Below are 23589 nucleotides of genomic sequence, written 5' to 3'. Positions count from 1 at the left end.
GTGAGACACAGCGTCTGTCTGTCCTTCGGGGAAAGCCCTGCTCTCCTCAGCACGGGTCCTGCTGTGCTTCTGAGGGCGTTACCTGTGCCAGATGTATTGTGCTTTGGACAGGACCTGCATCTCCTGCCCTCCATCACTTCTTGCAGCGTGAGCTTCCCTGCAGCTTCTATGCAGCACGAGCTTCCTTTCCGCACTCTCGGTCCTGCTGGTCCTCGTATGGACTCAGATATGAACGATCCAAATCGTTTATTACAGGTCCTCACAAAACTGATCTACGTTCACAAGGCTCCTTTTTTAGCGTTCTGTCCTACTTTACCATCCCACCCACCCCACACCCCCCTTCTTTTTTTTTAATTAACAAACTGTTAATGAACCTGTTAGGATTTTGCTCTTTTCCTATGATGTCTTGTAGTGTCATGAAAACACAAGGTCCTAACAAGCATAAAACCTTCCTGTATTTAAGTACCAGAGTTGGAACTAAAATAAGTTCTGTTTTCACGTGTACTTCTGCTTATGTGACCTCCTTGGGGACTTGAACCCATATGTGGCTGATGCTTGCAATATCCAGGACTACAAAGCCATATTTTGGAAGCCCGTCTCTATAGCAGGGCGCCTGATTTCCATTGAACAGTTCATATTTCGATGTCCAGGTGACTTGTAGAACAGGGACCTTCACTCATTTATGCTTTCCATGTAAATCTTGTCAAATTTTTGTTCTGTGGGAGATCATTCGGTGTCATAGGACAAGAGCTTTTTTTTTTTTCCCCTGTGAAATATAGCTGTCAAGAAAAAAAAAAAAAAGAGACAAGCATACAGAAAATACAGGAATCTCAGAGGCAGGGATTTGGAGAGGGATTTTAGTCTAGCAGCTCATCTCTTTCCTAAAGAAATGCGCTGAGCAGCTGTAGAGCACGGTACCCTGTGTGCACCTACCCTTCCCAAAGGTAACGTGTCTCAGAAAAGTTAAGGTTGTCCATCTGCTTAAGTGCAGGTCCTCCAGAACCCATTTGCTGATACAAAAATGCAGTGCTGTGGCATTACCCCAAAAAAGGCAGAAAAGAGACGTGTTAGCCCTCCTGGGAACCCTGCAGAGCAAACACACCAGCTGTTCTGTGTCTCCTATCCTGAAAGCAGGCAGGAATGGGGGCAGGAGGTGCTGCGCTCTCTTTTCGCAGGGCGTAAATTGTTGCAGAGGTGAGAGTATGGCCTGTGGTCGTGGGGTGCGTGGGTTGATTCAGGGAAAGGAGTGTGGGGACCTGACGTGTTCACATCCTTGAAATCTGCACGCAGTCTGGCTCCATCAGCCACAGTGGGTTTCGTTTTCCTTGACCAGCCGCACTGCCCACCGTTTTTCTTGGCTGATAACATCTGTGCTCTAAGATCTCAGCCAGAAGCACGCAGGAGGATGCCAAATGCCTCGGGGAGGGCTTTCACTTTGTTATTCCTTCACAACTTCACTGCGGAATGTTGCCTTCCATTACTGGGCTGTACCTACCTGGTGGTTTGGATCTTAAATTTCGTTTTGCATTAGCTTTTTTTCAAATGAAAATGTGACTGGCATTTTCAAGGACTAAAACAACAATATGGACTAAATACCCCTTTACACTCTTTCACTTATTTGCTTGAATTACTGATTAGTTTGCAAGCTGCACGAGTTTTAGGCTGTGTGATGTGACTTGTCTGAGGGTTGAAGTGCTCATTTTCAGATTCCTAGGAGTCTGTGATCACAGAGGACTTTACAAACATGAGCTCTTCTACATCCCAGCAGCCGTGCCTGTTGCCATGGATGGTTGCTGTGGGCGTCAGAAGGATCTCTCAGCTGGATCTTGGAGTGTCAGAGAAGATGCAAGGCACAACTCACAGAGTGTCACAGGCACCAACCCGACTGAGCGCCACATTCTTGTGTTCCAGACTCTTCTCTTGGCACTTGGACCTTGACGTTGCCTTTTGTTACCTCTCCTGGTTCGTCTGGGATCTTTCCTAACAGTTGCAGCACAATGAAGTCAACAGGTGAAGATGGGGTTGTGGATGTGAAATCGGAAATCCACCAGTTACACAAAATCCCCCAAATTACTCACTCGTGAGACAAAGGACTGTGAACGTATTTTGTGGACTCGTGGCAAAAATGAGTTCTTTCTCAGTTCTCAAGTATCATGCACACTATCTTCCAACAACAACAGAAAAGAACATCAAAGCTTAGCAAACCTGCCTGTGCTACACAGGAGGGAAGCAGGAAGAAAATCAGAAAAATTCTTTCTGGACACGTGCTTGGAAGGGATGCAGACACAAGGGAAGCGAGGGTATTGGAAGAGAAATGTCTCCATATGAAGAAGGGAATTGCAGTCAGGTCCACGGGCAAAAGGACAGGAGCAACATCTAAATGGCACCTGACACATAATGGTTGAAAGACACCATCTCTCTGAAAAATAAGTGAGTAATGACTTCATTCCAGGCTGGATTCCCACATTTCTTGATGAAGACGTTGAATTTTGGTGGGCTGATTCATATGCTGACCAAATGTATACATTTGGGGGGGATCTGAGGCACGTAAGTTTGCAAACCAAAGTGCTAATAACAAAATGTGTCTGATTTCCAGGTATGAAGTCTACAAACTGCATTGAATGCTCAAAAGTGGGCAACTGCTGTAATTGTAGCAGACGAAAAGTAATGGGAAAAACAACCAAACCAACATCATTATGAAGATTAAACCAAGCAGTCCACTTCTGGAAATGTTATGAGATGCTACAGAAAAAAGTCTTCTGGTTCTTACAGACAATCTGTCCAAGGTAGGGCCGCAAAGGCTGGTGTGGATTCGTGGCTTTAATTAAGCTGGTTTTAACACCAAATTTATCTGCGACAGAACTTTGTAACAATAAAAAGAGAAACCGTACTCATTTTCCTGAGAACGTAAGGCTACATGAGTTTATATATCCTCTGCTTAGGAAAAAAGATTCTTGTAACATAGGTAATGAGATAAAGTTTATTCAGTTCTTGTTTCGCAGGGAATAAACTCAGTGTGAAGGATCATCATCATCATCATCATGACAAAAACACCTGTTTAAACAGACTCGTGTAAGAATGCAAATTTTGCACAGGGAGAAGCAAAAAGATGCCGTGCAGCTGGTTAGAGCACATCATCATGCCAACAATTAAGGGTAAGATAAGCCTTGATGTTCATCTCCTTCACCCAGTTGCTAAAACAGCACTGAGAACGTTTGTATTCAAACCCGAGGGTTTGAGGGAGGGAACGTCCAGCAGCTCAGGGTACTGTGCCACAAAGCTCTGCCTGGTGGCTGGTGCTCTGAGGACCCCAGAACGAATGTATAAGACTGGAACATCAACGAATAAGTGTTAAAAATACAGTTCGAGTTTTACAATTTAACCCAGGCTTTTCTCCAGCTTCGAGCTTCTCTCAAGATGCACACGGTTCCCTCTACGATTTAAGTGACATTAGGAAATTATGCAGGGAGGGAAACACCTCCAGATATATCTCTTATGTGGAGAGATACACACAGCTCTAGATTCATCTCTCGTGTCGACAGGGAGAAACACCTCTGCCTTGTGGCAGGATTGATCTGCACTGCTGGAGTGTCCTGTATGCAGGTGTACCTATGTGGCATGAGTGCAGAATGCCCCAAAGGCTGCTTGGGGCTTTTGTCCCAGGGATGCGAGCAGCAGAGCAGTTGAGGGACGACAGGATTTGGGATGGGCTGCTCCCGTCTTTTGTACAGCAGCCCAGAAGGAAATGATCGCCCGCGTTTGTCATGGCAAACAAAGGAAGGGGAGCCGAGGAAAAACAGCAGGGAAGTTCTGCAGGGGATGGAGGATGAAGGACACAGATGGTGTGTACGGGGGGACGGCAAGGTGGGAGGGAGACAGCCGTCCATCCCTACGGCCCCTCCTTTCCGTTAGGGCACTGCCAGTGGCTGCACGTGGAGCCAAGCCAGAAACTGAGAGTGGCAGAGGTGTGTTCTCATCCGAAACGTGCCTGGGTCACTGGCAGGCAGGGTGCCCTCCTGTAACTGCTTGTAAGCACTGCACCGGTTGTGTGAGCTGCAAGCGATGGCTCGGAGAGACTCTGGAAGAACAGAGAAAGGCTTGGACTAGACACTGCTGACATTGCTTTTTGCCACTCGCAAAAAGTACGGATGCGTTACACCTTGCTTGAAAGCAGATGGCTAAAACGAGCCAGCACGAAAGTAGCACGCAAACCCCTCGTGGCTGCCTTGGGCTTTCTGTGGAGAAACTCGGTAGCCATTAAGGCTGAGCGATCGTTTAGTGAGCTAATTGTCCGTGTTATGCATTGCCTCCTTTGTTTTGGTGGCTACCAGGTCGTCCACGTCTTTGAATTTGAGAGAGAACTGTTTAAGCCGAGCCAGCCGAGCTCCCGGCTTTATTCTGAATCCTTTTGGTGCTGCGTTCTTGGTCCTACCTGGGGATTCTACTGCCCACACCCCAGGACAAACTTCATCCCTTACTTCGTCCGTGTTCTGGTCCCAGCAGGGGCAATGATTAATGCTAAATCTTTAGAAACTGTTCTTTTTTTTACCTCCAATTCCTATTTGCCTTCAAACTTTATTTCAGCTTGCAGGTGGTTTAGTAAATCATGCCCTAGTAAAGGTTTTGGTGAATTTGGGATGTACAGCAATTTGTGTCTGCCTACCCGTTTAGCTGCACTAGATTGTAAACGTTTAACAAAGTAAATCTCCTCACTTTTGCCAGTGGTTACAAATTCACCACTGACTGCAGTAAGAACAGCACGTTTGGCTTCAGCGTTGCCTACAAATTCCACACCTGGCTGCAATTCCTTCCGTAGCTTAATTTCCTCCACCCTTAACTGTTATCGCAGCTGTGACCAAATCCAGCGCCGCTTTTTGCACAAACTGCTGTTCTGTTCCATGAGGGCAGAACCCTCCTGGACCCTGCCAGCCCCCCTCTCAGCTCTTCCCGAGGAGATCTCTGGGTCCCAGAGCCCTGCTCTCAGCTCCTTCCTCCCAAGGCTTCCCGTGCTGACGCTGGCATCCCGAGTTTCCTACAGCTCTGCACATCCAGCCTCTTTTCTGTCTTCCCGACGGCACCGCGGGCTGATCTGTAGAGCAAGCGGCCGCTCCCTCGCCCTCAGGCAGGCTGGGGCTGTCAGATCGCGATCTTAAGCGGCTCTTGAGCGCTTCAAAGACCTTTCTCCGAGGCTGAAGCCACCCGAACGCCGTCTTATCGCCCGCAGGAGCAGCATCGCATGGCTTCACCCCGACCCGGTCCCCGACTTCGGGATCGGAAATTGTCTGCTTTGCGATCGAGGGGTCCCTCTTGGCAGCCCATACCGGCACTGCTGTACAATGGCAGCGGGCACCGGCTTTTCCCATTCTTGAAGAAGAATTGGAAAAGCAACTAGGACGTGAGACACAGCGTCTGTCTGTCCTTCGGGGAAAGCCCTGCTCTCCTCAGCACGGGTCCTGCTGTGCTTCTGAGGGCGTTACCTGTGCCAGATGTATTGTGCTTTGGACAGGACCTGCATCTCCTGCCCTCCATCACTCCGGTCCCGGAAAGTCCCCTCCAACCTTCGTGTTCTTCTCTCCCTAAGGAAAATAAGGAACGGTCAGGATTAAAACGGGTGAAAATAGGGGATGAGTTCCGCACCTGTGCTTATCTCTCCCCTCTTGTGGGGACGGTCAGGGTGAGAGTAAAGGGACGGGACTCAAAGGGGCTGCAGAGGAGGTTGCTGAGGAGGCAGTAGATGAGGGGATTGATGGCACTGCTCAAGGCCGGCAGGTTCTGAATGGTCACGGATGCATAGAAGCGCTCTTTGGTCTCGGGGAGGATGTTGAAGTTGTCCAGGATATCAAACAGAAAGCAGGGGCTCCAGCAGAGAGCGAATGCTGCAGGAGAGACAGAAGAGCTTGGCATGAGGCAGTGCAGTTATTTAGGGAGTTAATCACGTGCGCACAAATACAGACTGTCATAACACACAAGTGTTTGTTCATGCAAGAAGAACTGCTCCCTACGCAGGGTCTTATTTAAGAGGATACTTATTAAATTGTGTTTTCATTTGTCTTTGTTTTTATTTTAATGCCCATAGAATACATTACGTGTGTGTGTGTGTATATATATATATATATATATGTGTGTGTGTGTGTGCTCCCTCCAGACGTATGGAGGCACTGCTGTACGCTGCACACACATAAAGGGTAAATAGCAGCCAGTTAGAGCATCATCACTTACAGAGAAGCACTCTTCTAATGGTCCCCTGAGTGAGCAGCCAGTCTAAAGGCAGGCAGCACCAAAGTGCTGCTCTGTGACAGCCCTGCCTATCACAGCCTCCCGTTAAGAAAAGGCTCTTAGGCACCCAGAAGCAAGGAATGACACTTTCACTCTAAGCTACAGCAGGCTGAAGTACCGTTTTGCATGCTGGTTGGAGGTGCCCTGTAGCAAGGGAATGGAGGAAGACTCTGTGATTCCCCTACTGCTATTGGAGAAACAAGTCTGAGAGGGCTGCGTCATTCGTAGCACTGGCTACGCGAGGCAAGGCTCGTAAGGCAAGTTCTTCCTCAGGGCTGAGCACCAGCTCGTGTTCTGGGGACATCACCACGTGTTCCCATCACCTGCCTGCGTGCAAAGAGCACCAGAAGCAGCACATCAAAGAAAGACGCCTGTTACGTACCTAAAAATGCCATTTCAAGTGCCAACGTTTTAGCTCTCAGAACAGCGCAGTGCCAAAGATGAGGCTGGGAGCTGGGCACAGCCCCTTCTCCCAGTGTGCTGGCTGCTCACAGCCCCTCTCAGCCCTGCAGCTCATCTGGGTGCAGGCTGGAGTTGTGGCTGGGCAGCACTTTTAGCAGGCGATCGGCTGCAGCTCTGCAACGAGCACTGATGACACACTGTGCTCTGCAGCTGTGTGCTTTCTGCTTAAGGCCTGGAGCAGAACGCAAAATGCAAGAGATGAAACAAAACCCACTTGAACACCTTTGAGAGGGAGCCTGTTCAGTTCTCCTCTTACGGCTATACAGACTTTTTTAAGCGGCAGAAGTGATGCTTTTCCTTTTTTTTTCTTTTTCTCCCTCTTCCTTCTTCTGGCTCATAGGAAGAGGGAATCTTGTTACGGTGGGTGGGCATTTTATATATTTATTGGATTTCTTACATTTCTGTGCTCAGGGCCCCCACCCCTGAGATGAATCAGGCAAGGTGCTGCCAGAAGGGACTGAGCGAGGCTCCAGCCTCACCTCAGAGCTCTCTAGCTTAAATAATGAAGGGCTGAGACAAGCTCATGCCACACAGCATCAGCCTCTAAGGATGCAGCACTTACCAGGGAGCAAGAGATCAGACCCTTGACAGTTCAAAGCAATGTGTTGCAGCTGCAAGGGCTATTAGGCCTTCGTGTCACTCGCCTTTGTTAATAAATCTCTCCCTAAGCACTCTTCCCCACCCCCACACTACCCCATACTCACAGAGAGCTGGACTAAGGGCTGCAAGGGGATTGTGTGGAGCGGGGCACCTGCTAAAAGCCTGGAGAGCATACAGGGAGGAGAACTTGGCTTATGGAATGTGTTCATCCACGTCAGCAGTGGTCTCAGGCTCCCAGAAAGCCCTGTTCCTCCCACCAGGGTGAGGAGCTGAGTGGAGAACTGAGTGGAGGACGAATGCTGTGGAGAGATGAGCGGATGGCAGTGCTGGGTGTCCCCGCTTCCCTTCTTGTTTTACTTGCATGCAGAAGAGAGTGTGGCCTATGAGGTTATGCATTTCTTTCTTCAGTGGGAAGTTCTGCTCCAAGGAGAAATCTTCTGTGGAATAGAGCTCCACTCAGGGATTTGAGCAGTGGACAACATTTCAGCAGCTGCTTAAGCAACAGATAAAGGCAAACACTGCCAACACCGTCCATGAGTTGTATTGGATGCTTTGGAGGTGGCTGTGGGTTTTGAAATAGGAATCAAGCAAACCCAGGTATATGAACCTAAGTCTGACGCATGCCTAAATATCTCAGTCAAAACTAAGAACAATAATCACTATGAGTTGGCTGCTGGGAAAGTACATCTCAAATGCAACTCATTAATTAACTCCCCTTCTCTCCTTCAGGCAAAGCAGAACAGGTAGGAAGAATGAAAGCAGTAGGAGGGAAAATTCCAGCACAAAGGAAATTGGCCTCATTGAGCTGTGTAAATGCAGCTCCTATAGATCAACAAAGACATGCCTCCTCAAAGGACAAAGAAATTACACAGTTGGTAATTCATTGCTTCTCGATTTATGTAAAGTGATGCCCATGTCTCCAACATTTTTCAGGAGAAACAGACTTGTAGGATATCAACTACTAAACAGTGTAATTCTGTCCTTCCCCACTGTTTTCTCCATAGATCCTTTTGTTATTTCCTCTGGGTCCCTCTCCTTGATCCTTTTTGGCAACACTTTATCTCAAGTATTTCAAGGTCTGCTTATCCATATATTGGTCACAACAGCAGCTGCATGAATTTTCTCATACAAAAATTGTGCACAATCCATGTAAAAAGTTTCTGTTGTTGTAATGCAGACATTCTGGTCATTATTACTGTCACTGAGCACCAGCATTTCTAATCCTTTCCTACTGTTTCAGATATTGTTGATGAAGCTACTTTACTCCAAGTTGATAGGCAGGAGTACAGTCTTTTTTTCTTCCTCACCTCAAGCTGTAAAGCAGATTGCCATGGTGTTCAAGCCGTGATACTGCAAGCTGCAGCTCAGTGTTTGTCTAACTGTAGGCTGGCAATTACATGGCAGTAGGACAACAGCCATTCTCATTTTCATACCTGCTTTGTCTCCCTGGTATTTGCAGGTAACACAAACAAAACATACTGGTAAGATGCCCTGGAGGATTGCCTGGTAAAATCATCAGGTGGGAAATACAGTACATGAAAATACATGCTGAACTTCTTTCCATGAAGTGCACCGCAGTGCCAGAATGCACTGAATATTATTTAGCGTCTGGATCTCGCCTGAAACTGCCATGACCGATTTCTGAGCTTTTGATCTCCTCAGATCAACCAAGTCTCCATGACACCACGTTACATCGTCCATAACGAGTTGTGCCTTCGGCTGGAAGGGACCTTAAAGCCCACCCAGTTCAAACACCACTGCTGTGGGCAGGGCCGCCACACACGAGATGCAGCTGCCCAGGGCCCCATCCAACCTGGCCTTCAATGCCTCCAGGGATGGGGCACCCAAAGCTTCTCTGGGCAGCCTGTCCCAGTGCCTCACCACCCTTCAAGTAAAACATTTTCTCCTGCCGCCTGACCTGTAGCACTGCAGATGGGACCTCATGAACATACAGACACACCACGTTCGTATCTTTCTGCCAAACCCAAAGTCCCTTGAAACCTTTGCAAACATGTGATACACAGCCATGCAGAGAATTTGAAGGAAGTAACTCTGCAGAAAAAAAACTTTAACTCTTGGGATTGCGAGTAGCACGAATCAGCAAGTGAGGAAGCATGAAACATGAAAATGCCGGGTGTTTGGTGTGCAGCAAGGTGGAGAAAAGTCTGTCTGAAGACTGATTCAGAGTAATTAATATGGCTGCTTTGGTATGCAAGACGGGAATAGCAAAAATCCCTGCTTTCTTAATGCAGCTTTATGTACGTGAAATGTAAAATGTAAAAAACACATCGTTCAGTCTGCTGGCAGCTGAGTGCATCTGTGAAGCAGACTCAGAACTGCCAATGGGACGTTTGAAAGTCTGTCAAAATATCAGCCATCCCAATGCCTGGTTTTGCTCTGGGGACCCAAAGGAAACCCCAAGCCCACCTCTTGCCCTTCATGTTTCCACACTGCGTGCACTGCATGTGGCAGGAATAGAAAACCAGCCCTTCTCCTTGTACTCTGCCTTGCCCCAAAACTGGGCTGTTCTGCAGAATGTCATTTAGGAAAAGATGCACTAAACGGGACCAACATTTTGCTATAGAGAATTACTGATGCTACTGGTCCCCTTTCCCAAACCTGTAACTGACTGAATGCTTCTGAGACGCGTGCAGAAAATGACCAACCACAGTCATTTTCTCCCTTGCGTTATGCAAGCAGTCTTCTAAGAAATACAGCAGTTCTGGTATGCAGCGCGGATTCTGAACTGCTTGCAAATCACTCAGGCAGCTCATAAAAACATTATCAAAAGGCAAATGCCCTTTGTGCTCCTAAACTACGCACACTGAGGTGCTCTAATACTTCGAATGCGTTGTAATGTATTGAGACACGCTCTGCTGGAGTCAGCATCACTGCTTTCCAGCTGGCAGCTTGTCTCCACCTGTCAGTCACCAGCTCCATCTGATTCTCACTCCAGTTCACAGTCAGAGGTCTGAGCATGGTTTGCTGGGGACTTTGGTGCGAGGCAGGTGGCACACAGAGTCTTAGCCAACAACGGGGCACATCACTTCCATTTCTGGATGTGTTGAAGAGCCGTTCTCCCACCTCCCACGGTTCCTGTTTGTTCAGCAGTGCCCACAAACACGATGCTCAAACCTTGTGTGAGTTCAATCCTTTACCTGAAGTACTGGCAGTAGGTCTGAGGACTCACATTCTCCCCAGACAGACCCTGTGCAGGTGGCCTGTAGCTTTCCCCAGCTAAAGGAGAGCAGCAATAACTCATTGCCATAGCTTGTGGTCTGAATGAGCATTGCCAGACATCACAGCAGGCCTGAGACTCTTTCCATCTGCCATGGGTTCAGTACAGTTGTTTCCTTTTGTGTGCTTGCAGGGAGTGAGGAAGCTTCTCCTTGTCTGAAGGACTTCCTCTTTCTTGCCCTAAAGATCCTGCTTGCTGGGCATGTGGTGCTTCTTCAGAATGTGAAATTTACATCACTTTTCAGGCTGATGTTGATATCCAAGGGGGCTGTCAATACCTGTGTGAAAGAGCTGAGCTCAGTTCTTAAACCGCACAGCTTTCCAAAGCGAGCAGCTTTTTATCTGCAAGGTCACAGCACTGAATGAAAGGATGCTGGTAATTTCAGTAACAACCCTAATTCCCAACCCTAATTTCATCTTTTTTCTATCCTGCCCACTTCTGTTCCAAGCTAAGAAAAAGATTTATACAGTCTATAGGGTGCAGGCTTTGTGGCCTAAGAAGTTTGCATTTGTGAAGGTTGCAGAAGACATCCTAGTTTAGGCTGGGTATCAGGAAAACCTTGTTTACACAAAGGGCTGCTAAGCACTGGAATAGGCTCCCCAGGGAGGTGGCTGAGTCACCATCCCTGAATGTGTTTACAAACCATTCGTGGTGCTCAGGGGCTGATTTAGCAGTGGGTTGTTAGAGGTAGGGTAGGATGGTCAGGTTGTGGTTGGACTTGATGATCTTTTCCAATCTGAGCAATTCTATGATTCTTTGATTCAGAACATGGTGAAGCTCTAAGACTATAAGGACTAATCTAGCTGGGATCAAACTGTCAACTTTTTTTTCATTTAGCCTCAAGAGCTTCATCCCAAATAATAATTTCTCTATTTACATATGATTTCTCCTTACTGGCAAATCTTTTTTTTTTTTTTTTTTAATTTTTTTTTAGTGGAAAACACTTTCCCTTTTGTAATGAGTGAATTGTACCTGCCTTTAGATATGGCATGCACTTACAGCAGCCTGGTCCCTGAGAGCAATACGTGTTTGCAATGCTGCTGCTGACAGGAAATCCACACTTGAAGTGGCACGCTCTTACACTGCACCCTCGGCACCGTGCAGAACACTTTCATCTCGATTACTGTCAACCACCCGTGTATTCCAAGGCCTCAGAAGAGGACTGGTGACACTGTCCCCCCCACTCCACATCCAGACCCTTGGTACATAACGTGCTACAGACCCACACTACTCAAAACTTCTGTTCTAACAAGTGCTCACTGCAGAAGAGATTTTATTTAAAAAAAAGCAAATTAAAAAAAAGCACTTTGGGAAATACCTGAGTGTAAAAGATGCCACTTTTTAATCAGAAATTTTCTGTTAATGTAGTGCCTTGAAAGAAAATGGGTGTATGGGAGGTACCTGATGAAAACCATGTGTGTGGTGAGCGGATGCTACTCCAGTTAACTTGTCAGTGGTGCAGGACTTACCATTGCTTCGTTCATTTTAGGAACTTTTGTGTTGGAGGGGTATGTTTTTGTAGCACAGTACTACGAGAGGAGCCTTCAGGGGAACTGGTTTGATGTGCAACTGATGCAGTTGGTCCTTAAGTATTAAGATGAGATCAGACATTTTGCTTTGCAAAGGTTTCAAGTGGCTTTCTTTGCCGTGTGGCCTGTGGTGCATCAACATTTCATGAGAATTGCTGACACAGAGCAATGAGATCTGTCACTAAAAACGCTTTGATAAAAAGAAACACACTTGATGTGCTGGGTTTTAGTGCTGCAGAGCTGTAAGAATTCATCAGAAGATCAGCATGAAAATGCACGTGCTGCATACGAGTGGATCGGTGCTGCTGTACAGACCTGAGGGCTCTCGCTCTTGATGCAGTCAGCACTGTGAGGCTTACTTCAAATGGGTGCCATCGTGCCAGCCCAGCATTTTAGTGTGTCAGACTTGTTGTCTGCCCTTCTGTGTGCCCTTCTGCCAGGGAAATCCACATATTCAAATGCAAACTGATTGTGAAAATGAAAGAGGAAGAGGGGATGTGCTGTACTCCTTTCTGTAAGAGGAGCGAATCAAAGCACCAAAGAAGTCTCATGCTCTCAAGGTTATGAACAAAGCTGGCCTCACAATTGGTGATGCTCTTTAGACTCCAGGCTGGGGCTGAAAGAAAATGCTTCCTTTGCTTTTCATGTTTTAGGGGGGACCTGAAACTGATTTCCATGAGTAAAGGCCCATGGCCTTGCACTTCATTACACACTGAGCACTGTCATTTAAACAGCAGAGAATGACTCCCTGATTTTTAAGTACTTTGCATGTTCTTAGCTGTAACACAGGAGTAACTCCACAATACTTTAGAAAAACAGGGTTCATTTGATCACTATCTCTGTAGCGTGGGAAAGACAAGTTCTAGCATCTCCAGCTCACTCACACAGCACCAGGACCTGTTTTTATTTCTGCATCTGTGAGCTAACTGTGGACGTGGGTAGAAATCAGCCCCTTCACTCAAGACTAGAACACAACCTGCCATAGAGCAATATCATCCTGAACTGCAGAGATGCGCTATTTGTCTCCTTAATTAAGGTTACATTAAAAACCCAGAGGATAATAAGCTGTCCTGGCACATCCAGTGAATGGCTTCTGATTTTTGCTTTTAACTTTATTTCCTAATTCATTAATGGCCATTAATTCATAAATGGCTTCATAAAAATACTTTCACACACTTGCAAAATAATGATTTTAAATACATATATATATATTTGTACCTTTGTCTTTGTCGTGTTTCTTCAGGCTCACAGAGCTTCAAAGCAATTCCCATGTGTTGATCCCCTCCTAGTGAACCATTCTAGTCTGCAGGCTTTGCTCATGCTTGGATAATAGTTTGTCCGTTGTTCTCTTTTGCTAGTTTACAAAAAAAGTGCAAATGTCTTTGGAGGAGAACCTGTATCATTATCAGTAACCTCCTCAGCTAAGAAGTCAGTCTGATCAACCAATCACTTCTGCTTCTTAGTGTCGTTAGCCTTGTTTCTTAAGGAGCAGCAAAAATTCCTGGGGGTTTGTCCAGGTGTAATTTCCATCCAGTTCTGAACATCCCTGTTCTTGTTAAGCAGATCTTCACCCTTTTCTCTCTCTAGCTGCCACCTGCCCATTTATGCCCTCATCCTGAATAAGTCAAGCAGACGTGGATAAATACATGACCTACTTGCAAGTTTCTTCTACAGTTCCAATTTTGTACTGTGAGCCTCAGCTTAACACTCTAAAGCTTGTTTGTTTGTCTGCTTTCCTCTTGGAGTGCATTAATGCGTGCAGAAACAGGCTGAGCTGCTAAAATATGTCCATATCCACATCACAGCCCTTATAATTTCGTGCTGCTCTTACTGCTTAGTGCACCAGAGCACAGCAGCTCTTTTCTGCATCTATCTGTCTGCAGAGGTTCTACTCAGCTTAGTTGTGCGGCCACAGCCTTACTGCACAGGTTTGGAATAACACTGAACATCTAAGATACACTATTTTTTTCCTGATTCTCCCTGAATAAATTGCCTTCTGGTAAGAGGCCAGAAAAGTCTGGAGACATTCCAGGTGGCTATTTAGAAATAGAGATCGGCTGAAAATGATGTGTTTTCCTTCAGATAACGTGCTGATACGCATTACTGTGCATTAAAAAGAAAAAATGACAAAAATACTTTCTCTTGAAAGCTTTGTATTTGCTGATGGGGTTTGATTCAGAGCCTTTGGAGGCCTTATTCTTGCAGGAGGGGATGAGGTTCTTAGTTGTCAGAGAGGAACATTAATCTGGACATATTTGATGATGTATGAATGTCAGAGGGATTTATACAGTCAACTTCAAGGGTCTAAGTCAGGAACTGAATCCTTCTGTACAGCCAGAGAAACCTAAAGGCAGCTCAGAGAGCTTTCCTCCGTTGGCTACGGATGGATCACAGCAAAAGCAACTTGCTACCTGACATACCTACAGTGAGGCGCCTAAAACAGGTGGCACGAACCATCCCTAATATGAAAATCAGCAGGAAAGAATGCAGCAATGAAAGTTAACCCAGCTATCTCTAGGATGGTTACAGCCCACCGTGTTTTCAGGACTGAAGTTGAGCCTCATGCTTTCCTTCGGCCCTCGTTTGCTCTATGTGAAAAGAGTTTTATTTCCCTTCTTCCTGTGATCATGATGCCTGGCAAAGGTGCAGATGTGATGTCCCCAGTAACAGTAACTCCCTCCGGTGAAAAAGGTCACAGATTAAACTCTCTCTGGCTCAGAGACCTGCAAACATGAATTGCCACCAAAATATTACGCTGCCCAATTATAAGAGAAAGGATGATATTACACTGCCCAGCTATAAGAGAAAGGCTGTATCTGGAGATATTTGCTTAAGCCACATTTCACTTGACTAAATAACGAGGCTCCTAAGCTCAGAAACTGTTTGCTCTTCTTGCTGTCCCTTTCAAACACGGTGCGGCTGCTCCAGCATACACACCCAGCCCACGGTTTGCTCTACGGCCCTCAGAAGTGCTGTAGTTGGCCAGGCAAACCTTTATGATCTCCAGGCACTCCTACCGTATCAGCAGAGCTGTGATGGCACAGCAATTTCGATGCACAGTGCAGGTCTCAGCACAGGGTTAGAGAAATCACAGCGATGGTGGAAGAGAAAAAAACGCCGCCAGCAAAAGCTGGCTGGAAGGAAACGCTTTCATTTCAGTCACACAGGCACATAGTCAGGAGCTGCATTGGTATGCAAGGTTCTGAATAAATGACAGCTCGTTTTAAAGAATATAAATGGTAACTGTGGCTCTCCTGCGTGGAAATCGGTAGGTGGGTGTGGAACCAAGTTTCAGCTTTGTGATCTGTCGAAACGAGAAGACGGCGCCTTGGAATAAAGACAGGGCACCTGAGGTTCATTCATCTTTTTGTAATCCTTTCAGAAATGACTTATTACCCAGGCAAAGCAAGAAGTGACCAGCTGCACCACAGATGAAACACGTACGATCCGAGGTGAATGTGGGGAAACTGGATTATCGCCAGGTGTTCCACTCATTTTATCTTTTCCACTGTGGCAGTGTCCCAAGGCTTTGGGATGATATTTAAAGGCAACACTGGGTGACTTAGAAAGAGAAGTCTGGTGCCTGCTGTGCTTTAAGCACACGTCCACACAGGACCAGTCACTGTGCTGGCACTGAGTATCTACAGGCACACTGGTGTCCGGCTCAAATTCTTTACAAAGGAACCCAGCCTATATGAAAATGTCTGTGGCTCCACTAAGCAGAAATTAAAAATGTTTTCTCTGGCTTGACAGTGTTACAGTGCCTGACACACAGCTGAGACAAAGACAGCTCCTTTTCACTGCCAAATTCTCAGGGTTCCAACCAGTCCTGTGTGATACGAAAAAAGCCACCCTGCCATACTTTATCCTAAGCTGGATGCAGTTTCTATCAGTGGGCACTGTGGAAACACCACTCTGAGCACCTGGGGGTGACAGTGACACGAATGCCCCCTGCCAGAGCAGCTGAGCACAGGATATAGATACTGTGCATTGAGCACATGGGGAAGAATGGCTGCTCGTGGCTTTGCTCATGGCTGATCCCTGTCTGGGGCACTGTGCCTCGTACAGGCTATGCTGCAGTGTGGTTTTTGCTACCTGTAGTGGAGCTGAGGACCACTGCTCAGACACAATGGCCTGAAAAGTGCTGGTTTAAGGATGCCTGCTCAGTGGGCTGTGATTGCATTCATTACAAACCACGAGTCACCGACATTTTGTTCCTGCATTTAAGATTAAAGTAGGCTGTATAAATAACAGTCATTACAGAGTTTTTCAGTGGATGGCCATTCCTGTGCTGGTAGCAAATTTGGAGAGCTCATTATCTTTGTATTTCCACTAATGGCAGGGACATTTCTTTCTCCTGCTAGAAATACAGCACCTCAGTTCTTTTTGCTTCTGTAGCAGTGTTACTTTTTCCTGCTGCAATGGGCCACAACAGATGAAGTAATAGCAAATGGGCATATTGTTTCCTGACCTGAACTCTCCCGTGAGCCTTTAAGAAGGTATCTGAAATGCAATCAGTGGGCATTAGGCAAAAGTCTAAAAGTCTGGGCCCAGGGTGATGAAAAACACTGCATTGGGTTCAGTGTTGGAAACTGAAACTGAATGAATTTTCCCTACTTATATCTGTATCTATGTCTAGATTTACGTCTGTATCTGTCTTTCCCTGCAGAATTCCTTGCCCATCGAAGGCAAATGCAACCCAGCTGTCTTGCACATCAGGATTGCTGTCAGTTCTCCAAGACTACAGCCAGTCCACAAGATTAACGTCACTTCTCCAAAGCCACATTTTCTCTCACAGCCCCAGTCTCGTGGGAGCACAGCTTTACCTTTTCGGGGGAAAAGTTTTCATTCTGCATCAAAGGCAGCTTCTTTACAGCTGCAAGGAAGCCGTGCAACGCGGCTGTTCGTGTGCATGTCTCCATTTCATTGCTTTTCTGATACTAGATTAGAGCTACAGGTTTTCAGGATGCCGGGTTCTCTCCGTTACATCTCTAGTGTCACAGTTCCACCTGTGAAACACGAAATCATCTTGATTGTCCTTGGCCATTTTCCTTTGCTGTGTGACCAAACACTGTGGAATGGAGCTCCACATCCCCCCTCGGAGACAATGTTCCTCCTTCACACAAAGCTGCTTTCTGTCTCTCAGTAGTGGTGTTAAAGATCGCTCTTGGTTTCCTCTCCCAACTTCTACATGCATTCCACTTTTCCCCTCATCTAAATCAGGTTTGGAGACACCAGAATAGATGCACATCGGAAACGCTGCTGGCTGTCCTCGCAAGAACTGATAGTACAGTAAAACTGGAGTGACATCACATCGGTGCCTGAGTGATTTATGATGATCTAGGGTACTGTGACTCATCTTGGATGGGAGGAAGAGTTCAAAGGAGAATTTCCCTTGTACAAGGTGGCATTAAATGTCCAGGAGTGGCAATGGGTACCAAATGTGGCTTGCCATGTGCTGCCATGAGGTAATGCAGATAGTGACAGCACCACATCTATCTCGTCCTGACTTCTGTCTCACGCTGGGGGAGTTACTCTAAGTAAGCCCCTTGTAGCTTCCCACTTACTGAATTAGTCTTCTCGGCAGCATCAGGATGGAAAATGACTGCTTCTCCTCCAGGCATCCAGTGCAACCATGCAGTGAATTTCTGATTCGCTCCCAGTCCAGAAAAGTCAACCTAGTTCCACAGGATGCACTGAATAAATAACATTAATGTTGCTGCTCTTATTCCCTGAGATCATTTTTGCTCTTGGTCAACTGATTCTCATTTATTCTGTGAACACAAAACGAGCCGTTTTGTTAAACCTCACAGCTGCTCTAATCTGCAGAGAAAAGGTTGGTGTCACCTATTGCTTCCCCTGTTTTTCAAGGCACACACAGATGACTTGCAGAGCCACTGGACTTCACGCGAGGTGTCTGAGAAACACCTGCTTCTGAAATGGTGGAACGCAGCTGCTTCTGATACTCCAGCAGATTTCAGTCTCTGTGCCTGGGGCAGTATTTACAAATGCTCTTCTTCCTTCCTGATTCTGACGCACACTTTTCAGTAGTCACAGGAACGTGAAGTGTAGAGCACAGACACTGCCTTACCAGAAAGTGTTTCATTACCATATGTTAATTACATTTGTGAGAAGGCCTAGGAAATAATGAACATAAAAAATGTCGACATCTTCCTTTCGATTTATCAGAGAACTGTGCACTACAACGGCAACTTCTCCCAAGTCTTTACTGCAGGAAGGATTCTTAAAAGAAAACGAGAAAAAAAAGCCTCTCCCTTTTTCTTAGGCTTCTTCCTTTTTTCTTTGCTAAAATAAAAGTGCAAAAAGAAGAGAAAGTCAAGGATTTCTGGGCGTGGCTGCAATAAACTCTACTTAAGTTCAGCATTCCACATTATATTTCTGTATCTTAGGAGTAAACCAGTGGCAAGTTCCAGGCAAGCCCCAGCTGGCAGTGCAAGTTTTGTGGTGCAGCTGGGAACTGGAGCGGCTCTTTGGCTGCCAACAGTCCGCCTCCAGTAAGGTGACTTACTGAATTAGAAGCTAATGGACTCTATGCAATTAACTTGCAATGCTCATTATCACTTTGATATTTGAGGTACTTGTAACACTGATGAATTTGTACTGATGGTTTCCCGGAAGTGAGAAGATAAGACAAGTTCCAGATGAGTAGCTGGATGATAATTATCCGTTAATGTTGTTCTACGTGTTAATTTTGGTAATGGTTTTATTGTATTAAGGACTGACGAGTCATCTTCAGTCCTCCAAGTCCCAGCGACAAGGACAAAGTAGCAGGGACACACACAGCCCACTAAAGCAGCAGTAACACAGCGCTTTGGGTGCAGTTTTGTCACCCAAAGAGGAGGTGACACGTGGAGATTAGGTTGGTGATGTTCGTGGAGCAAGATCCTCTTGGAAAAGCTAAGAAACGCAGAAACACAAACACTCAGCACTCTGCTCCCGCGGGCGTTAGGAACACGAGTCGGCTTCGCTGTTTATTTCTATGGGCATTCGTTCAGGAGAACGGCCGCAATGGGCTCGTCGTGCCGCTTCCCCGCGCCTTCTCCACGCTGACGCAGCGGCTCCGCAAGGCGACGCCCAGCACAGCTCCCCTCCGCGACGTCACAGAGCGGGGTGACGACACGCGGCGGTTGGCGCCGCCAGGCGGCAGCGGTCGGTCGGCGCGCAGCCATGCCCGTTTCCCAGCTCTTCCTGCAGGGTCGCTGCCACTCCGCGGCCAAGTGCCGGAACGTGCGTCTCGGCGGCAGCTGGGGGCGCCCCTACCCAGGTAATGGGCGGCGGGGAGCCGGGGCGGGGAGCTGCCGCGCGGGGCCGCGCCGCGCCGCTCCGCGCCGCTCCGCGCCGCTCCGCGCCGGCGGTCGTCCCCGAAATGCCGCCTCCGCGACCGCGTGTCCGGCAGCCGCCGTCCGGAGGCGGCTCGGGGCTCCTCCGCCGGGCGGCGCGGCCGCCGAGAGCGGGCGCCGGCCGCCCGGACCGGACCCCCGTGTGCGCGACCGTTCCGGGCGCCGCCGCTCCGGGCGGGGGCCGGGCCGTGCGGAGCGGCTCCCGTCCCGCGGGACGGCCGGCGAGCCGCTGCGGGCACGGGGACGCCGCGGCGGGGCTGCGGGGGGGGCTGCGGTTCAGACGTGCCCGGGCTGAGCGGCCGGGAGCGCGTGTTGGTTCCGACTTCTTGCCGGCTCGGTCGGCGTTGTGCGAATCGCCTGCCGTCTGCAACGCTTTGCGTCCTTTCTTCTTCCTTGGCAGCTCCCGTCAGAGGAGCCGGAGAAGGATGGCGAGCCGCTATCCAGAGGTACAAAAACGCTGTCCGGGCATCCGAGCTGCGGCGCTCGAGAGGACGTGGAAGCAGACGTGGTACCACAACCCAGATAAGCACAACCCTTAGCCAGCCCCCCACAATCCAGCACATGGGAGGAGCTGTAGGAGGATGGGGTACCACAAGCCAGACAGCCACAATCCTCAGCCAGCCCCCAGTGATCCAGCAGATGGGGGGAGCTGTAGGAGGATCTGCTGACAATAGTCAGACATCCGCAATGTTCAGCCAGCCCCCAATGATCCAGCAGATGGGGGGAGCTGTAGGAGGATCTGGAGACAACAGTCAGACATCCGCAATGTTCAGCCAGCCCCCAGTGATCCAGCAGATGGGGGGAGCTGTAGGAGGATCTGCTGACAATAGTCAGACATCCGCAATGTTCAGCCAGCCCCCAACGATCCAGCAGATGGGGGGAGCTGTAGGAGGATCTGCTAACAGTAATCAGACAGCCACAATCCGTAGCCAGCCCCCATGATCCAGCAGATGGGTGGAGCTGTAGGAGGATGGGGTACCACAAGCCAGACAGCCACAATCCTCAGCCAGCCCCCAGTGATCCAGCAGATGGGGGGAGCTGTAGGAGGATCTGCTAACAGTAATCAGACAGCCACAATCCTGATCCAGCCCCCCATGATCCAGCAGATGGGAGGAGCTGTAGGAGGATGGGGTATCACAAACCAGACAGCCACAATCCTCAGCCAGCCCCCAATGATCCAGCAGATGGGGGGAGCTGTAGGAGGATCTGCTGACAATAGTCAGACACCCACAATCCTCAGCCAGTCCCCCATGATCCAGGACATGGGAGGAGCTGTAGGAGGATCTGCTGACAATAGTCAGACAAGCACAATCCTGAGCCAGCCCCCAATGATCCAGCCTTCGGGAGGAGCTGTAGGAGGAGCTGCTGACAATAGTCACACATCCGCATTCCTCAGCCAGCCCCCAACGATCCAGCAGATGGGAGGAGCTGTAGGAGGATGGGGAGACAATAGTCAGACAGCGACAATCCTCAGCCAGACCCCAGTGATCCAGCCTTCTGGAGGAGCTGTAGGAGGATGGGGAGGCAATAGCCAGACAAGCACAATCCTGAGCCAGCCCCCCATGATCCAGCACTTGGGAGGAGCTGTAGGAGGATGGGGAGACAATAGTCAGACATCCTCAATCCTGATCCAGCTCCCAATGATCCAGCACATGGGAGGAGCTGTAGGAGGATGGGGAGACAATAGTCAGACAGCCACAATCCTGAACCAGCCCCCAATGATCCAGCACATGGGAGGAGCAGTAGGAGGATCTAGAGACAATAGTCAGACAAGCACAATCCTGAACCAGCCCCCAGTGATCCAGCCTTCCGGAGGAGCTGTAGGAGGATGGGGAGACAATAGTCAGACTGCAATAATCCTGATCCAGCCCCCCATGATCCAGCAGATGGGAGGAGCTGTAGGAGGATCTGGAGACAATAGTCAGACATCCACAATGCTGATCCAGCCCCCCATGATCCAGCAGATGGGAGGAGCTGTAGGAGGATCTGGAGATAATAGTCAGACATCCACAATGCTGATCCAGCCCCCCATGATCCAGCAGATGGGAGGAGCTGTAGGAGGATCTGGAGACAATAGTCAGACATCCACAATGCTGATCCAGCCCCCCATGATCAAGCAGATGGGAGGAGCTGTAGGAGGATCTGGAGGCAATAGTCAGACATCCGCAATCCTGAGCCAGCCCCCCATGATCCAGCCTTCTGGAGGAGCTTTAGGAGGATGGGGAGGCAATAGTCAGACAAGCACAATGTTGAGCCAGCCCCCCATAATCCAGCACATTGGAGGATCTGTAGGAGGATGGGGTACAGCTGCCCAGATAAATACAAATCTTAGCCAGCCACCTGTGCTCCAGCCTTTGGGAGGAGCTGTAGGAGGATGGGGTGCTGCTACCTCGAGAAACACATTCATTATCCGGTCATCCGTGTTAAAGCGCAAGAGAGGAGCCATGTTCAATTACAAGCGACGAGCTGTAGGAGGATGGGGAGACACTACTCAGACAAATACAAATCTCATCCATCCACCTGTGCTACAACACACGGGAGGAGCTGTAGGAGGATGGGGAAACACTACTCAGACAAATACAAACCTCACCCATCCACCTGTGCTCCAGCCTTTGGGAGGAGCTGTAGGAGGATGGGGAAATACTACTCAGACAAATACAAACCTCACCCATCCACCTGTGCTCCAACCTTCGGGAGGAGGTGTAGCAGGATGGGGAAACACTACTCAAAGAAATACAAACCTTAGCCAGCTGCCCATGATTCAGCAGAAGGGAGGAGCTGTAGGAGGATGGGGTGCTGCTACCTCGAGAAACACACTCATTATCCGGTCATCCGTGTTAAAGCGCAAGAGAGGAGCCATGTTCAATTACAAGAGACGAGCTGTAGGAGGATGGGGAGACACTACTCAGACAAATACAAACCTCATCCATCCACCTGTACTCCAACACACGGGAGGAGCTGTAGGAGGATTTTTAGACAATAGTCAGACAGCAACAATCCTGAGCCAGCCCCCCATGATCCAGCAGATGGGAGGAGCTGTAGGAGGATCTGCTGACAATAATCAGACAGCCACAATCCTGAGCCAGCCCCCAATGATCCAACAGATGGGAGGAGCTGTAGGAGGATCTGGAGACAATAGTCAGACAGCCACAATCCTGAGCCAGCCCCCCATGATCCAGCACATGGGAGGAGCTGTAGGAGGATCTGGAGACAATAATCAGACAGCAACAATCCTGAGCCAGCCCCCCATAATCCAGCAGATGGGAGGAGCTGTAGGAGGATGGGGAGACAATAGTCAGACAAGCACAATTCCTGAGCCAGCCCCCAATGATCCAGCCTTCGGGAGGAGCTGTAGCAGGATGGGGAGACGCTACTCAGACAAATACAAACCTTAGCCAGCCACCCATGATCCAGCACACAGGAGGAGCTGTAGGAGGATGGGGTGCTGGTACCCGAAGGAATAGAAACCTTATCCGGCCAGCTGTGTTCCAGTACAAGGGAGGAGCAGGAGCAGGATGGGGAGGCACTACTCAGACAAGTACAAACCTTAGCCAGCCAACTATGATCCAACACACGGGAGGAGCTGTAGGAGGATCAGGAGCCACTACAGAGACAAATAGAAACCACAGCCAGGCACCCATGATCCAACACGAGGGAGGAGCTGTAGGAGGATGGGGTGCTGCTACCCCGAGAAACAGACACAATATCCGTCCAGCCGTGTTAAAGTACAAGAGAAGAGCCATGTTCAAGTACAGGAGAGGAGCTATTGGAGAATGGGGAGACAGTGCTCAATTAAATACAAACCTTAGCCAGCCACCCGTGATCCAGCACACGGGAGGAGCTGTAAAAGGATTGGGTGATGCTACCCAGATAGACACAAATCCTGGCCAGCCCCCATGATCCAGCACACGGAAGGAGCTGTAAAAGGATTGGGTGATGCTACCCAGATAGACACAAATCCTGGCCAGCCCCCCATGATCCAGCACACGGAAGGAGCTGTAAAAGGATTGGGTGATGCTACCCAGATAGACACAAATCCTGGCCAGCCACCCGTGATCCAGCACACGGAAGGAGCTGTAAAAGGATTGGGTGATGCTACCCAGATAGACACAAATCCTGGCCA

At 48.6% G+C, this 23589-nt stretch overlaps 1 protein-coding gene and 1 long non-coding RNA gene across 6 annotated transcripts in view; one reads left to right on the top strand and one right to left on the bottom strand.

The window, feature by feature from the left end:
• Positions 1 to 768: 768 nt before the first annotated feature.
• LOC146544173 (uncharacterized) lies at positions 769 to 3122 on the top strand. Its single transcript, XR_014884035.1, has 3 exons — positions 769 to 2430; positions 2597 to 2786; positions 3003 to 3122. It is a non-coding gene; the product is annotated as an uncharacterized LOC146544173 (long non-coding RNA).
• Positions 3123 to 4039: 917 nt separating this feature from the next.
• The window catches only part of LOC146544172 (uncharacterized), a 40442-nt gene continuing 20892 nt past the window's right edge, over positions 4040 to 23589 (bottom strand). The window contains exons 1-3 of one of the 5 annotated variants that reach the window (XM_085226660.1): positions 13324 to 20699; positions 5478 to 5576; positions 4040 to 4078 (exon numbers count right to left, since the gene is read on the bottom strand). In XM_085226660.1, coding sequence (XP_085082786.1) covers positions 19118 to 20029 — 912 coding nt within the window. In that variant the 5' untranslated portion in view covers positions 20030 to 20699 and the 3' untranslated portion in view covers positions 4040 to 4078; positions 5478 to 5576; positions 13324 to 19117. Of the gene's footprint in view, positions 4079 to 5477; positions 5577 to 5736; positions 5877 to 13323; positions 20700 to 23589 lie in introns of those variants that run through there. The other 4 variants (XM_085226659.1, XR_014884018.1, XR_014884019.1 and 1 more) reach the window with 4 other exon arrangements.

Source organism: Meleagris gallopavo, chromosome 6 (assembly GCF_905368555.1).
Source record: "Meleagris gallopavo chromosome 6, MGAL_WU_HG_1.1, whole genome shotgun sequence".
NCBI lineage: Eukaryota > Metazoa > Chordata > Aves > Galliformes > Phasianidae > Meleagris > Meleagris gallopavo.
The sequence above is the reverse complement of the archived record's forward strand: the minus strand, read 5'-3'. Positions and strand labels throughout refer to the sequence as shown.